The 17,202-nt window shown below is 43.3% G+C and overlaps 1 protein-coding gene across 1 annotated transcript in view; it reads left to right on the plus strand.

The window, feature by feature from the left end:
- The window catches only part of pla2r1 (phospholipase A2 receptor 1), a 73,679-nt gene that overhangs the window by 27,501 nt on the left and 28,976 nt on the right, over positions 1-17,202 (plus strand). The window contains exons 10-16 of the mRNA XM_078404618.1: positions 1,021-1,127; positions 2,916-3,085; positions 3,682-3,893; positions 6,484-6,629; positions 9,448-9,532; positions 13,371-13,503; positions 14,261-14,296. Of these exons, the coding sequence (XP_078260744.1) occupies positions 1,021-1,127; positions 2,916-3,085; positions 3,682-3,893; positions 6,484-6,629; positions 9,448-9,532; positions 13,371-13,503; positions 14,261-14,296 (889 nt within the window). The remainder of the gene's footprint in view (positions 1-1,020; positions 1,128-2,915; positions 3,086-3,681; positions 3,894-6,483; positions 6,630-9,447; positions 9,533-13,370; positions 13,504-14,260; positions 14,297-17,202) is intronic.

Raw genomic sequence — 17,202 nt, forward strand, 5'->3', positions numbered from 1 at the left:
CTGTAAGGCAGCACTGCTGTGCCACCGTGCCGTGGAACATCTATGATATGTCCAAAACTGTCTTACAGCCATAGAAGTACTTTTGAAATCCGGTTACTGTGGTAATGTAGGAGTAACGTCGATTGCTACTTGCAAAGAAACAATGTAATGTTAGCGAAGATAGACACAAAATACTGGAGTAACTCAGGTCGCATCTCTGAAAAAAAAGAATGGGTGACGTTTCGAATCGGGACCACCTTCAGACTGAATGTAGAGGGGTGGGAACTAGAAGTAGGAAAAGGCAACAGATGACCAAGGAAGGGTGGAGCCCACAATGGCCCATTGTTGGCTGGGGAAGAGGTGATAACGAAGGCATACAAGGATGTGAACAGTGGAACTGGTAGGACGACTATGGTGAGGGAGGGGGGGGGGGGAAGAGGGAATGGAGGGGTTACTTAAAACTAGAGAAATCAACGTTCATATAATTGGGTTGTGAGCTGCCCAAGTGAAATATGAGGTGCTATTCCTTCAATTTGTGCCTGGCCTCACTCTGACAGTGGAGGAGGCCCAGGACGGAAAGGCGGGTGTGGGAATGGGAAGGTGAGTTAAAATGTTTGGAAACCAGGAGATTGCATAGGCCAAAGCGGACTGAGCGTAGGTGTTCAGCGAAACGATCGCCCAGTCTGTACTTGGTCTCGTCGATATATAGGATCCTACACCGAGAACAATGAATGTCCTTTGCAAAGTTTAAAGGAGATGTGCGTGGCAGGTATTTTTTACACAGAGGATGGTGGGTGCCTGGAACAGGCTGCCAGGGGTAGTGGTGGAGACGGATACGATAGGGATATCTAAAAGACTTAGATAGGCACATGGATTTGCAGTGAGTGGAGAGATATGGATCATGTACAGCCGTAGGAGACTAGTTTATCTTGGCATCATCTTTAGCACGGGCATTCTGGGGCAAAGGGCCTGTTCCTGTGCAGTACTGTTCTATGTTCCACGCTCTATATTGTCTGACTAAGGATGGATTTTATTCCTCAGGAATGGAAAAGATATGACGACTCGTGCTATCACATTGACACTCACCTGCAAACATTCGACCAAGCTTCAAAGAGATACCTTTGTACACTCGCTAGCATTGAGAACAGGTAACATTAAGACCACCGGACAAACTCTTTGTGATGGATGAATGATTCAGTTGTTCTGTTTTGTTACATCAATATGTGTCGGAAGGAACTCCAGATGCTGGTTTACACTGAAGATTGACGCAAGATTCTGGAGTAACTCAGCGGGTCAGGCAGCATCTCTGGAGAGAAGCAATAGGTGACAATTCAGGTTGGAATCCTTCTTCTGACTGTCATATCAATAGTTTTCTTTCTGCATGAGATCAGAATTCACGTCCCCCTCTATACTCCTTCCCAGCTGACCTGTGGTCCTTGATTGACCGAGCAACGTAAGTTCGATTTTTAGAATCCTGTTCGCGAATGCAGAGATTCCTGCTTTAAACATCATTCGATGTCAACTCTCCCACAGGGGACCAAACTCACAATCCAACCAGCCTCTTGGACACTGCTAACTCCAACTAAATTATCAACTGCAACTAAGCTATCACCTACCAGAGTTCCACTAGGGAACCCTTTGGGCGTTGTTTTATTTTTTGGAGCATAAAAAAAAACCTATTGAACTTGCTTATTTATCCACACTTGTTCTACGTTATCCCACTTTCTCATCCACTCCCTCCACATAAGGGGACAATTTACAGAGGCCAATCAACTTACAAACCTGCACATCTTTGGGATGTTGGAGGAAACCAGAGCACCTGAATGAAACCCACGTGGTCACAGGGAGAACTTGCAACTCCACACAGGTAGCACCTGAGGTCAGGATTGAACCTAGGTCTCTGATGCTGTGTGGCAAGGCTCCACATGCAGCGCTACTGTTCCGCCCTTACTTCCATTACATTGAGATCCAATACAATTCCAAGGCACAATATTCTTTTCACAACAGTAGCAAAAGTGTTTCACACAGAATATCACAGAGTACAACTTCATGCAGCACCAGTAGCTCAACATCATCTCAGATATACTCAGATATACTGATCTCATAGAGGTAGTCATGATCTTATAGAGGTGCACAAATCATGAGAAGAGTAGATCGGGTAAACGCGCAGAGTGTCTTGCCCTGAGTAGGGGAATCAAGAACCAGAGGACATAGGTTTAAGGTGAGAGGGGAAAGATTGAATGGGACCTGAGGGTTAACTTTTTTACACTAAAAGGTGGTGGATGTATGGAACGAGCTGCCGGAAGAGGTAGTTGAGGAAGGTACTATTGCAATGTTTAAGAAACATTAAGGCTGGTATATGGATAGGATACGTTAAGGCGAATATGGGCCAAATGCAGGTGGGTGGGACTAGTGTATATGGGACATATTGGTCGATGTGGGCACTTTGGGCCAAAGGGCCTGTTTCCACATTCTATGACTCTATATGTGAGAAACAGGTTAGAACTGGGTGTGTTGTGAGGTACACAGGAGGGGAGTCCAGAACAAGACTTTAGTCTTCAGAGAATCAGTGCAGAAACAGGACCATCAGCGCACCATGTCCACGCTGACTGGTGATCACCCCGTACACTAGCACAATTCTAGAGACAATTTACAATTACACTGAAGCCAATTAACCTACAAACCTGTATGTCTTTGGAGTGTGGGAGGAAGCTGGAGCACCCGGAGAAAACCCATGCAGTCACAGGGAGAATGTACAAACTCCATACAGACAGCACCCGTGGTCAGGATGGAACCCGGATCTCTGGCACTGAGGCAGCAACTCTACCGCTGCACCGCCAACAGTTGTGTGAGCTACTCTGAATGATATGGAAAGTATAACTAGTGTTGGTTTGTTCCTATATTTAATTTTTAAAGATTTCTCTTATTTTCCATAGATTTGAACATGCTTTCATTGATATTTTGATCAGCAATTTTGCCAGAGAAAAAAATAAATACTTCTGGATAGGTCTTCAGGATAGGAATCGCACAGGAGAATATACGTGGTTAACAACAAACAATCGGAAAATACCAGTTACCTTCACAAATTGGAATAAAGACCAACCAGGTGAATAACCAATTTGTAATATTTATTGAAAACCAGATTAATTAATGTGTTACTTCCAACAATGACTTGAGCCTTTTGTCATTTGTTAATGTATTTACATTTGCATTAGTATTAAAATAATGCTAATTTGCAACTCTTGTACTTTAAGATGATTGACAAAAACTGTTTGGAATGTTTTAAAGGAGACGAGACCAAGTGGACCCGTTTGGCCCAAACCTCTCCTGCATTGATGCAACACCCTCTCCTCCCCCCCTCTCCTCCCCCCCTCTCCTCCCCCCCTCTCCTCCCCCCCTCTCCTCCCCCCCTCTCCTCCCCCCCTCTCCTCCCCCCCTCTCCTCCCCCCCTCTCCTCCCCCCCTCTCCTCCCCCCCTCTCCTCCCCCCCTCTCCTCCCCCCCTCTCCTCCCCCCCTCTCCTCCCCCCCTCTCCTCCCCCCCTCTCCCTTTAAACTTTCCCCTCTCACCTTATAGTTAAGCACTCAGTGTTGGACATTTCCACCTTGGGGAAGTAGGTTTTGACTGTATATCCATGTTTCTCTGTTGTATTTTTCCAAGTTATATATGTTACTGATAATCTTTGTGGTTTCTTTGCTTTTCAGCTTATTCTGGTGGTTGCGTGGCATTAGTAAGAGAGAAATCTCATATACTTTGGGAAGTTAAAGATTGTAAAACCTTCAAGGCCTTACCTCTATGTGAGGACAAAGTAGCATCAAGTGTAAAAGTGGACACCTTCCCTGGTCCAACCATGAAGGCAAACAACAAATGTCACTTTGGATGGGAGTCGAGATCAGACCTTCACAACTGCTTTAAGGTGAAGATATTTGCTTTCAAGATAGCTGTGAGAACATTATAAGCAAAGTTTGTTTCACCATTTTTGCTGTACCTGTCATAGCTGACAGTGGTAGAAAGTTTAACATCGAACAGCACAGTGCAGGAACAGGCCCTTTGGCCCACGATGTCTGTGCTGAACATGATGCCAAGACCAACTCTTATCTGTCTGCATGTAATCCATATCCCTCCATTCCCTGCATATACATGTGTCTGTCCAAAAGTCTTTTAAAAACAACTATTGTATCTGCCTCCACCGATTTTCAGACAACTGATGGTCTGGCACCTCCTTTAATCCGGACAAAATTACCCAAGTACACTTGAACTCCCACCGGAAGTCCCCCCGAAAATGTGGCACCTAGGCTGGGTAAGGCTGCTGATCACGACCTCATCAGGATTTCAACAGCCGATCAGCGGGTTGAATTTGTCCCCTGCAGCCAGGCCCTTCGAGCCAGCACCGCCATTCATTGTGATCATGGCTGATCATCCACAATCAATAACCTGTGCCTGCCCGCTCCCCATATCCCTTGATTCCACGAGCCCCTGGAGCTCCATCTAACTCTCTTTTAAATTAATCCTGTGAATTGGCCTCCACTGCCTTCAGTGGCAGAGAATTCCACAAATTCACAACTCTGGGTGAAAAAGTTTCTTCTCACCTCTGCATGTTGTTTCTTTTTACCTTTAAAAGATATTTGGACAGGTGCATGCATAGGAAAGGTTTAGAGTGGTATGGACCAAATGCAGACAGGTGGCACTAGTTTAAATGGGGCTTGTTGGTCGGCATGGGCAAGTTGGGTCAAAGGGCCTGTTTCCGTGTTATATAACTCTGAGATTAATACTCTTTGAAAATACGCTCCTTTTCATCTCAGTTTTAAATGACTGCCTCAAATTTACATCCCCATATTCAAATTCTCCCATGACATGAAACATCTATCCTATCATGCCCCAATCGATATTGCCTGTTAAAATAAGATTGTCTCTCTTTCTTCAAAAGGAATTTAGAAGGATGAGGGGGCACCTCATTGAAACTTACTGAATAGTGAAAGGCCTGGATATGGTGGATGTGGAGAGGATGTTTCCACTGGTGGGAGTCTAGGACCAGAGCTATAGCCTCCGAATAAAAGACATACCTTCAGAAAGGAGGAGGAATTTCTTTAGCTAGAGCAGTGTTTCTCAACCTTTTTTACCCTTGCGGAACCCTTGAAATAATTTTCATGTCTCAGGGAACCCCTATATAAAAATCCGTCACGTACAGCCCCTGTCCACTGACCCACTAAAGGCCGTTTCACACTGGCGCCGTATAGACGTTGCTAAATATATTCCCTGTGATTATTATACTTTTAAATGATATAACAGGTTGAACATTTTATTATAATACCCAAGAATTTTCCAAGAATATGCCGTACGTGTATAATAAAATTACGAATATGAAATTAAACACAAAAATGACTCAAAAATGAATTTACATATGATTAGCAAGGATGTGCATTTCTGCTCTACGTTGGTTCTAGTCCTGGGGAAAACAAACCCACATATGACCACTAATTGCAGTCATTTAGAGAATAATGCCATCTTGCTTATTGAAGTACTTGTTGAAGTAAATTTGCACATAAATTGATAATCAGCCCAAAAAGGTGGCAATTAGCTTTTCTGCTGTGTTTTATATTTTAACCACGTCTTAATTAATTAATATAGTTATATAATCATGCACTTAAATTTAATATTTACTCATTACAGTTCCACCACTGATTTTCTGGCACTCTTGGTTCCAGAAAAACAGAAAATAGTTTATCCATTTTACCAGACCAAAGGAGGTCACGGCCTCCGAGAGGGGTACATCGGTACCGGAACGGTCCATCTAGACTGCTGGGGGGGAGGGGGGGGGGGGGGCGAGGGGGGGGGGGGGGGGCGAGATACCGGCCTGCAAAGCTGGCCAAGAAAGTCAGCTATGGGGATAGATGTGCTGGCTCCAGCTGGGCTGGAGTTCCAGAGCCCCGGCCGCAGGTTGCAATTTCAACCCACCGATCGGCCATGGAAGTCCCGATGAGGTTGAGGTTGGCTGCCTTGCACAGCCTAGGTGCCACATTTTCGGGGAGACTTCCAGGGCGGGGGGATTTCTCGCGGAACCCCTAACGACCTCAAGTGGAACCCTAGTGTTCTGCGGAACTCCAGTTGAGAAACGCTGAGCTAAAGGTGGTGAATCTGTAGAATTCATTGCCACAGATGGCTGTGGAGGCTAAATCACTGGGTTTTTTTTAGACGGAGATTGGCAGATACTGGATTGGTAAGGGTGTCAAGGGTTTGGAGGGGAAGGCAGGAGAATGGGGTTGAGAGGGAAAGATAGATCCACCATGATTGAATGGCGGAATTGACTTGAGGAGCTTAATGGCCTACTTCTGCTCCTATGACTTATGAATTTATAACCTCCAATGAATTCAATGTCTTTAGACTTTGGTGACAGACTGCCATCTCAACCCAGAGTGTGATGAGATGTATATGCAATACATGCTTTAGACTAGACTTTTGAGCTTGTGGGCTGTAATCTTTATAAATCTAAATATTTATGCTTGAAGGTATTTCACCGTGAGAAAGTATTAAGAAAGAGAACTTGGGAAGAAGCAGAGCAGTTTTGTCAAGCATTTGGAGCCCATCTTGCAAGTTTTAGCCATTACAGTGAAGAGATTTTTCTGAATGAAATCTTGGGATGGATGTTTGCCAGGTAAAATGTATATTTTATATATGTTATTTTTGAATACTGTGTGGTTATTCATTTACTCTTCTTTATGTCATTGAATTTAAACATGGAATACTTATAACATTTCTTTTTTCTATGCATTTTGACTTGTTTGTCTAAAATCAAGCGTATTGGAAATTAAATTGATTTATTTTTGTGGCACAGTACATTGCAGTTGAACAGCATATTATAACATTAATTGGTAGAACGTGTATTTTCTATAAATAATTGTATTTGATAATGGCTTTTATAATGTTTGAAAGAAAATTCTGGATTAGAGTCATAGAGCTATACAGCATGGAAACGGAACCATCTTGCCCACACTGAAATCTACTCTAGTCCCACCTGCCCGCGTTTGGCTCATATCCCTCTAAACTTTTCTTATCCATGTACCTGTCCGTGTCCTTTAAATGTTGTTATATTGTACCTGCCTCAACTACCTCCTCCGGCACCTCGTTCCATCACTCTCTGTGTGAAAAAGTCGCCCCTCCGGTCCCTATTAAATCTTTCTCCTCTCACCATAAACCTATGTCCTCTGGTTCTTGATTCCACTACTTTTCCTTTTTCCTCAATTACTTTTCAACTATACACAAATACATTTGCATGACTGTTCAACAGAAAAAAAATCAAAGAGTGAAAATAGGCACATATTTATCAAACCAATTATCCTAATTTATTATCTTGCGTGGGTGCTGTGCCTTTGAGCAAAATGAACTTAAAATGACAAGCTTTAGTCTTTAACTTTTGTACAATTTTAATAATTGGTCTTAAGTATAAAATATATTTCTTTGCTTAAAGGGTAAGATGTTATTTTTATCTTCAATTATGCAGTTTTTTTAATATGATATTTTTCATGGGAGAAGTATTTTTAATATACATTCTCTAGTGATTTAATTCTTTGAAACATTGCAAAAACTAGAACTTGAAGAGGATTTTGCTGATTTTGCCGACCATCGATCACCCCTTCATTCTTATTCTACGTTATCCCACTCCATACACACTAGGGGTAATTGTAGGAAGCTAATTAACCTACAAACCCAAACGTCTTTGGGATGTGGGAGGAAACTGGAGCATCCGGAAGAAACGCACCCGTGATCAAGATCAAACCAAGGTGTCCAGCGCTGTGAGGCAGCGACTACCAGCCGTGCCACCGTGCCAAATATTTTTCACATTCCAGTGAATAAGACACATGACCTTCTTAAAAAGGGATAGACACAAGTATGCAAGGATATTGAAATGACCTTCAGTCTGCAATCCGAAGAGGCATTGCAAGTAACTAGTTTTTTTGGTTTAATGAAAAATGCCGTGTGAGGAATAAATTAACTTAAAGTAACAAGTCAACTTTGTTCATTTTGGTATTAATTATTGGCTAATTCTTGCAACACTTCAGATCAGACAAGTCCTTCTAAATGGGGATTGACTGATATTTTACGATTACAATGACTTTTTGGCTGTCCACTGACAAAGCTCTTTATCAGAAAAAACAGAACAGTGCAGCACAGAAATGGGCCCTTCGGCCCACAGTGGGATGATGTTGATGAAATAATGTAACAACTTATATTATTGTATTATTGATAATGTATGATCAATTGCTATCTTATCTTACTTCAACATAACTTTCTTCAGCTTTGCTGGAAGCAGATAACAAGGCTACAGATTTTCAGACCCTAGTCTTGGCTTTCCTCTCCCTCCCAAATATGATTTTATTGGAAAACTACCAAAATGTTGAAAGTAAACACACAAAACTTGCCAAGTGATAGGATGGACCAACTGTTTCCGTGCTGTAAGAGTCTATGACATCTGTGGAGGGACTGAACATACAGCGTTTTTTTAGATCAGAATCTCTGGAACATGGATCAGATAGATGCTGCCTGACCCATTGAGTTACCCTCGTGCTTGGTTTTTATCTCTCGATTCCAGCATCTGTGGCGCCTTGTGTTTCCGTAGAACAGAGTTAGATGCTGCTCTTTTGAAATGATGGGAACCTTTTATCTTTGGCTTATCATCTTGTCATAGTGAAATAACACATATTGGCCAATTGAGAAATCTTGAGTGCCTTTGAAATAGATCATTTATTTTAGTTTTAATTTAGATACAGTATGGAAACAGTCCCTTCGGTCCACAAAGTCGACGCCGACCGTTGATCTCTCGTTCACACTAGTTCTATGCTATCCCACTTTCTCATCCACTCCTCGGGGTCAAAGAAAGAGCGTTCACATTGCGGCCCTGTTTCCAACAATCTTTCCACCACTAAGCACAAGAAGCGCAAGACGCCATTGTTTGCTGATGCCGAGAAGTGTGTTCAGCTCTGGCTGAACAAATTCTAATCTTGTGATGTGGACTCGATAAGAAGATCCATTCCTCACACACCAGGGGCAATTTACAGAGGGCCAATTAACCAAAGTTATTTGGATGTGGGGGGAAACCAGAGCACCCGAAGGAAACCCATGTGGTCACAGGGAGAACGTGCAAACTCCACACAGACAGAACCTGAGGTCAGGATCGAACCTTGTTCTCTGGCGCTGTGAGGCAACTGCTCTACCCACTGCGCCACCCTGGAGGGAAATATTGTAGGATTATCAAACCAAAAGGAAACTCATGAAGGTTTTCAACATTGAAAATATAGAATTTAGAAAAAAAAACAGCTTCAATATATTGTCTGAAGAAGGGTTCCAACCCATAACGTCACATATTCTTGTTCTCCAGAAATGTTGCCCGCTGAGTTATGTCGTGTCTTTCTTTGGTAAAACAGCATCTCCAGTTTCTTGTTATTACAGCCTAAATATTTTGTTTCCCTTTCTAGGGAAGATGAAAGATGGTTTTGGATTGGTTTTAACAAAAGGAATCCCACTTCAGCTGGCTCCTGGAAATGGAGTGATGGCAGCTCGGTAAGTCATTATTAATTATTTTTACTTCTTCCTGGGACGATGTGGGTTTTCTCTGGGTGCTCCGGACTCCTCCCACATCGGCGGCACGGTAGCACAGCGGTAGAGTTGCTGCTTTACAGCGAATGCAGCGCCAGAGACTCAGGTTCGATCCTGACTACGGGTGCTGCACTGTAAGGAGTTTGTACTTTCTCCCCGTGACCTGCGTGGGTTTTCTCCGAGATCTTCGGTTTCCTCCCACACTCCAAAGACGTACAGGTATGAAGGTTAATTGGCTGGGTAAATGTAAAAATTGTCCCTAGTGGGTGTAGGATAGTGTTAATGTACGGGGATCGCTGGGCGGCACGGACTTGGTGGGCCGAAAAGGCCTGTTTCCGGCTGTATATATATGATATGATGATATTCCACAGAGGTGCAGGTTTGCAGGCTAATTGGCTTCGGTAAATTGCCCCTAGTGTGTAAGGAGGGTAAGTGAAAGTGGGATAACAGAACGAGTGCAAACGGGTAATCGACGGTCGGCATGGACTCAGTGGGCCAAAGAGCCTGTTTCCATGTTGCATCTCAATCAATCAATCTGAGAGAAAGAACCAAGTTTAATAGGCTACCAAAGAAATGATTCGATAATACAACAAGAAGTCTTCTAGAGAACAAGGATAGGTGACATTTCGGGATTGGACCCCTTTTGAAGAAGGGTCCTGACATGAAACGTCACGTATCCGTGTTCTCCAGAGATGCTGCCTGACTTCTGGGTTACTCCAGCATTTTGTGTCCTATTTTGTAAACCAGCATCTGCAGTTCAATAATGGCACTTAAGAGACTTTTGGATTGGCATGTGGATATGCAGGGAATGGAGGGATATGGATTATGTGCAGGCAGATAAGAGTTGGTCTTGGCATCATGTTCAACACAGACATTGTGGGTCGAAGGGCCTGTTCCAGTGCTGTACTGGTCTAAGTTCTATGTTGTTCACTTATTCATTTTGGAAAAACAGCTCACGAAGTGATGGAACAATTTTGCCTAAGTTTTTCATTGAAATATTCCTGTTGAGTTTTTTGTTTTAATTTCCCCAAAATGTGAATAAATTTGAAGCAAACTCTTGCAGATGGATCGCCTGTCAAATTTCATTACATATTGGTTTTCAAGTTTAACATTTTCTCAAATATAGGAAGGTGTGATTCAGGCTTTCAAATCATCTGCTTTTTTACCTTGTGGAATTACTGATAGTGTTTAACAAAGATCTTCTGCTGGCACTGAAGTGACTCTTGCTTTTAATTTCATTTTAATTGTGTATAAGATATTGCAATGATCAATTTGATGGATCAATTTGATGCTTCAATGGCTGCATTGTGTGCCACTGTCAAATTTAAGGGGAGTTTAAAAGCTGAATTTGCATTTCTTCCCCCTACCAGTCAATTTTACTTATTAAAATTTGATGATACAGGTCCACCACTGATTTTCTGGCACCCTTGGTTCCAGAACCTCTCTGAACTATATATTTTTCCGGACCAGCAGAGATCACGGCCTCTGAGAGGAGTCCAACAGTACCGGAATGATCTGCCTAGACGCCGAGATAACGGCCCACAAAGTGCGATCTCGTACTTTTGTCTGGATTAAAGGAGGTGCCGGACCATCGGTTGCCGGAAACATCGGTGGTGGGCCTGTATTTATTTTCAGGTCTATTTTTGCAAAATATTTGCGTGCACCTGTCTTGAAACTGAAAATTGCAGGAGTTTTTGCAGCTATGATTTAAACCAGTTATGTGAATATTAACTGGAGGCTTTAGAGAGGGTGCAGAAGAGGTACACCAAGATGCTGCCTGGATTGGAGAGTATTAGCGAAAAGGAGAGGTTGGACAAACTTGTTTTCTTTGTGGCATTGGTTTCTGAGGGGGAGACCAGAAAGAAGTAAAAAAAGTATGGGTGTCATAGATAGGGTAGATTTTTCCCCAGGGTGGAATTGTCAAATACAAGTGACCATAGCTTCAAGGCGAAAAGGAGAGGTTTAAAGGAGATTTACAAGGTCAGTTTTTTTTTGATACACAGAGAGTGGTTGGTGCCCGGAATGCGCTGCCAGGGGAGGTGGTCGAGGGGAGATACAATAACTATCTCCTGAGGGCTCTAGGATTGCATAGTTCCTTGAAAGTGGCGTCACAGGTGGAGAAGGTGGTCAAGAAGGCTTTCTGCACATTGGCCTTCATCAGTCAGAGTATTGAGTAGAGAAGTTAGGAGGTCATGTTACAGTTATATAAGACATTGGCGAGGCTACATTTAGAGTATTGTGTTCAGTTTTGGTCATCATGTTAGAGGAAACTTTTGTCAAGCCTGAAAGCTGAATGATCAGCCATGATCACATTGAATGGCGGTGCTGGCTCGAAGGGCCGAATGGCCTACTCCTGCACCTATTGTCTATTGTTCAGAGAAGATTTACCAGGATGTTGCCAGGACTCGAGCGACTGAGCTGTAGGGAGAAGTTGAGCAGACAAGGGGTTTATTCCGAGGAGTGCAGGAGGATAAGGGGTGGTCTTATAAAGTTATATAAAATCATAAGAGGAATAGATTGGGTCTCTAGCCCAGAATAGGGGAATCGAGAACCAGAGGACATAGGCTTAAAGTGAGAGGGGAAAGATATAATAGGAATCTGAGGGGCAACTTTTTTCCACAAAGGGTGGTGGGTATATGGAATGAGCTGCTGGAGGAGGTAGTTGAGGCAGATACTATCACAATTTTTAAGAAACAGTTAGACAGGTACATGGATAAGACACTTTAGAGGGATATAGACCTAAAGCAGCCAGGTGGGTAGTGTAGATGAGACATGTTGGTGGACAAATTGGGTCAAAGGGCCTGTTTCCATGCTGTTTGATTCTATGTTCAAGAAGCACGTAGACAGTTACGAGGGAATGGAGGCAGACTGGATTAGTTTAATTTGGCACAATTATTTGCATGGACAGTATGGGCCAAAGGGCCTTATCCTGTGTTTTGTTCTATGCTCCATTACATCTGAGAGAAAGAACCAAGTTTAGCGCAAAGCCAAAGAAATGTTTTCAATAATATAACAAGAGGCTGTTTAAAATCATCAAGGAATTGTTTTTTATTGCTTCTTGTAGAATGGGAAAAACTTTTGTTATTAAAACTTTTAGTGAAAGTTCAAAGACAAAACATGATAGTCCTTTCTGGCATCATCAGACATTGCTTCCACAGTAGGGGGTGGCACAGTGGCACAGTGGTAGAGTTGCTGCCTGACAACGACAACATCGAACCTGATTACTGGGTGCTGTCTGTATGGAGTTTGTACGTTCTCCCTGTAACCGTGTGGGTTTTCTCTGGGTGCTTCGGTTTCCTCCCGCACTCCAAAGATGTACAGGTTTGTAGGTTAATTGGCTTTTCGGTAAATTGTCCCTAGTGCGCAGGATAGTGCTGGTGTACAGGGTGATCGCTGGTCGGCGTGGATTCGGTGGGCCAAAGGGCCAGTTTCCACGCTGTACCTCCAAACTAAACTCTCACCTTAAACCTATGTCCTCTCGTTCTTGATTCCTCTACCTTGGGTAAAAGACACTGTGCATTCACCCTATCTATTCCCACATGGTCTTACACACTTCTATATGATCATCTTTCATCCACCAAGGAATACAGTCGTAGCCTGCACAACCTCTCCCGATACCTCAGGCCCTCAAGAAAATTAGTAATGTGAACAGAAAAAAACATTTTGAATTTTCCCCAAATAGGAACGTAACAAATAAAAATCAAATAATTTATTCATTAGGAAATGAAAAATAAATAAACGGAAGGAAAATAATTCCTCATGTTGTCTCTGATTGTCTATCTTGTCATTGCTTGTTCTGCAGGTTGTGTCTCTGTTTTCACTGGACAAAGATAAAGAGGATGACCTTAGAATCTGCGCTGCTTACAGATTTGATAAAACCCTTGCACCTTTTCAGTGTGATGAGAAGTTGGGATGGGTTTGCAAAATGCCAAAAGGTAAAAAGTATGTTTCAAACTATGAAGGTGTTAGCTTCTCTTAGTGACACCATGCACTGGTACTGTGAACCGGCATCTCTACACATAGTGGAGAGTTGTGGACACAGCACAGACCATCACGCAAACCAACCTCCCTGCCATTGACTCCATCTACACTTCACGCTGCCTCAGCAAGGCCGCTGGCATAATCGGGGACAAATCTCACCCCGTCCACTCCATCTTCTCCCTGCTCCCATCGGGCAAGAAGTTGGTACAGAAGTTTCAAAATGCACACCTTCAGATTCAGGGACAGTTTCTTCCCAGCTGTTATCAGGCAATGGGGTGGGTGGGGGGGGGGTGATAGACATATGGTTGTAACAAAGGCCAGAAATGAAAAGATAGAGGGTGTCAGACAAATGGATTGCAGAGTTGCAAATTGCGAAGCCAGAGGAAGGAATGTAGGTGGCGGGGGGAGGGGAAGAAAATGTGCGAATCCAGGTGGGGTATGGGGCAAGGATGGGGGGGGGGGGGGGGAGGCAGAGAATAAAAGGAGACGGGTTTGGGGAGAAAGGTGGAAGGGTTGGGTTAGAGGTTACCTAAAATTGGAGAATATTAATTGAACAGATAATACTAGAAATACAAACAAGCCAAACTCAAGTGTACCACCACCATTTAGTCCACAATAACGCACTGACCATTAGTAATGTTGCTAATAGATAATAAATTATAAAATAATAATAAATATATTAAATAATACATCTAATATAATTTTTTTCAGGAACTGAACTGAAAAAAACAGACTGGTATGTTGATGGTAAGCGTAAGTAACTAAACATAACAAAGTTAAATCTCCAACACAGCACAGTGGCTGCAAAACTACGCAGTTATACATTTCACAATGAAGGACAGTATCTCCATACCTGGGTGGCACTGTGGCGCAGAGGTAGAATTGCTGCCTCACAGCGCCAGAGACCCAGGTTCTATTCTGACTACAGTGCTGTCTATACAGAGTTTATATGTTCTCCCTGCTTCCTCCCAACAGCCATCAGGCTATTAAACACCACAAAACGCTTCAAATAAGCTCTGAACTACATAGACTTGGAGGCATTGTTTTTGTCTTTTTGCACTATTATTGTTTGTTTTCAGTGTCTGTGTGTATGCATCTGTGTCCGTGTCTCATGACCTGTTTCTTCCGGGTGCTCAGGTTTCCTCCCACATCCCAAAGACATGCAGGTTTATAGGTTAATTGGCTTCTATAAATTGTCCCTCGTCTGTAGGATAGACCTAGTGTACAGTGATCGCTAGTCGGCACAGACGATAGTCAAGAATCTGAAGAAGGGTTTCGACCCGAAACGTCACCCATTCCTTCTCTCCAGAGATGCTGCCTGACCCGCTGAGTTACTCCACCATTTTGTGTCTACCTTCGATAGTCAAGAGTGTTGAATTGTCAGAAGGAAGGAACTGCAGGTGTTGGTTTACCAAAACAATGACACGAAGGACTGGAGTAACTCAGCAGGTCAGGCAGCATCCCTGGAGAACATGGATAGGTGACGTTCTGGTTCAGTCTGAAGAAGGGGCCTGACCCAAAACATCACCTATCCATAATCTCCAGAGATGCTGCCTGACCCGCACTTTGTGTTGTGTTGAATTATCACATGTAGCGACAATAGAACAGGAGACTTAAGACATTCTTGGGGGAGAAAACAAGATAACCATTTCCTTAGAATGAGCGGTGCGATGGAGCAGTGGTACAGTTGCTGCCTCACAGGGCGGCAGATCCGGGTTCAATCCTTGCTAGGAGTGCAGTCTGTACAGAGTTTGTACGTTCTCCCTGTGACCGTTTTCCCCAGGTGCTCTGGTTTCCTCCCACACTCCAAAAACTTTTTGTAGGTTAATTGGATTTTGTGAAGATTGTAAATTGTCCCTGCCTAGTGTGTGGAGTAGTGCTAGTGTATGGAGTGATCGCTGGCCAGCTCAAACTCGGTGGGCCGAAGGGCTTATTTCCGTGCTGTATCTCTAAACTAAACTAAAGCCTTGGTCTCTTTAGGATAGCAACACCACATGATAAAACCCATCACACTTCTTCAAACAAAGAACTTTTGTTCTTTTTAGATCAAAGCCCATTTCTAAAAAGAAAACCCCACGTTTTCCACTGTAGGGCACAGATCCTCACTACAAAGAAATAATTTACTTGGATGCAATGGCACTTCCTCCTTGGTAGCGGTGGATTGCATCAGAGTGGTGGAGATTCCCCCAGGGTAACTCCTTACTTACATAATGTTCCATGTTTCCCCCTCCCCCGTGTTCACAATAATAATTATTTGTGGTGTAGTTGGTAAAGTACCCGCCTGGCATTTTCAGAACCAGAAATCCAAAAGTGAGAAAGATTGTTCTCTGCTTTTAAGAACACAAAACATGGAATAGTACACTCGAAGTCCTACTAGTTCCACTGTTTGCATCCTTGTATCCTTCTCGTTATCACATCTTCCCCAGGCAACAATGGGTCATTTTGGGCTCCACCCTTCCTGAGGTCAGTCATGAGGTCTGTTGCCGGCCATGATTTGTTCTGGCCTTTTATTGCCTCCAGTTCCACCCCCCACACCCACCTCTATCTTTCAGTCTGCAGAAGGGTTCCAAGCCAAAACCCTCACCTATTCCTTTTCTCCAGAGATGCTGCCTGACCCGCTGAGTTACTCCAGCATTTTGTGTCTATCAATGGCATAGTACAGTACAGGAATGGACCCAATGGCCCACAATGTCCATGGGGAAACTGAGGCCAAGTTAAACAAATCTCCTCTGCCTGCACATAATCCGTATCCCTCCATTCCCTGCATATCCATGTGCCTATCCAAAAGCCTCTTAAACAGCACTGTCGTATCTGCCGCCTCCACCACCAACCCCCGCAGCACGTTCCAGCCCCTCACAACCCTCTATGTTAGAAAAACATGCTCCAAACATCTCCTTTAAACCTTTCCCCTCTCATTTTAAAGCTATGCCCTCTGGTCTTTGACATTTCCAGTCTGGGAAAATGGTACTGACAGTCTACCCAAGTTTTGTTCAACATAATAACTTGTACAGTCTGGAGACAATTAAACAATTTTGCAAATGAACTAGTTGTAATTTATTACTTTTAAATTATATTATATTTTGCACTACATGATAACCTTGCAGGAAATATTTTTTAAATCGGTTCTTCTCTGTTCATAGGTTTTAGTTAGTTTAATTTATTATTGTCATATGTACCAAGATGCAGTGAAAAGCTTTTTGTTATGTGCTATCCAGTCAACGTAAAGACTATACGTGATTGCAATCAAGCCGCCCACAGTGTAAATAAAGTTTTAAGAGTGGAGCAATTATAATGTATGATTGTAGATCCTCTTCTTGGACCAGCACGTTGAGAGTTGCCTGGATTTGGCACCATCTTGCAGAGTGTTTATCTTCTAATGCTAACGGGGTGGCACAGGGGCACAGCTCACAGCGCCAGAAACTCGTTTGATCCTGATCTCAGGCACTGTTTGTGTGGAGTTTGTACATTCTCCCTGACTGCGTGGGTTTTCGCCAGGTGCTTCGGTTTCCTCCCACATTCCAAAGACGTGCTGGTTTGCAGGTTAATTGCCCCTCTGTAAATTGCCCCTAGTGTTTAGGGAGTGGGATAACCTAGAACTAGTGTGAACAGGTGATCGATGCTCGGCGTGGGCATAGTGGTCCGAAGGGCCTGCT

This window comes from Rhinoraja longicauda, chromosome 8, assembly GCF_053455715.1.
Source record: "Rhinoraja longicauda isolate Sanriku21f chromosome 8, sRhiLon1.1, whole genome shotgun sequence".
NCBI lineage: Eukaryota > Metazoa > Chordata > Chondrichthyes > Rajiformes > Arhynchobatidae > Rhinoraja > Rhinoraja longicauda.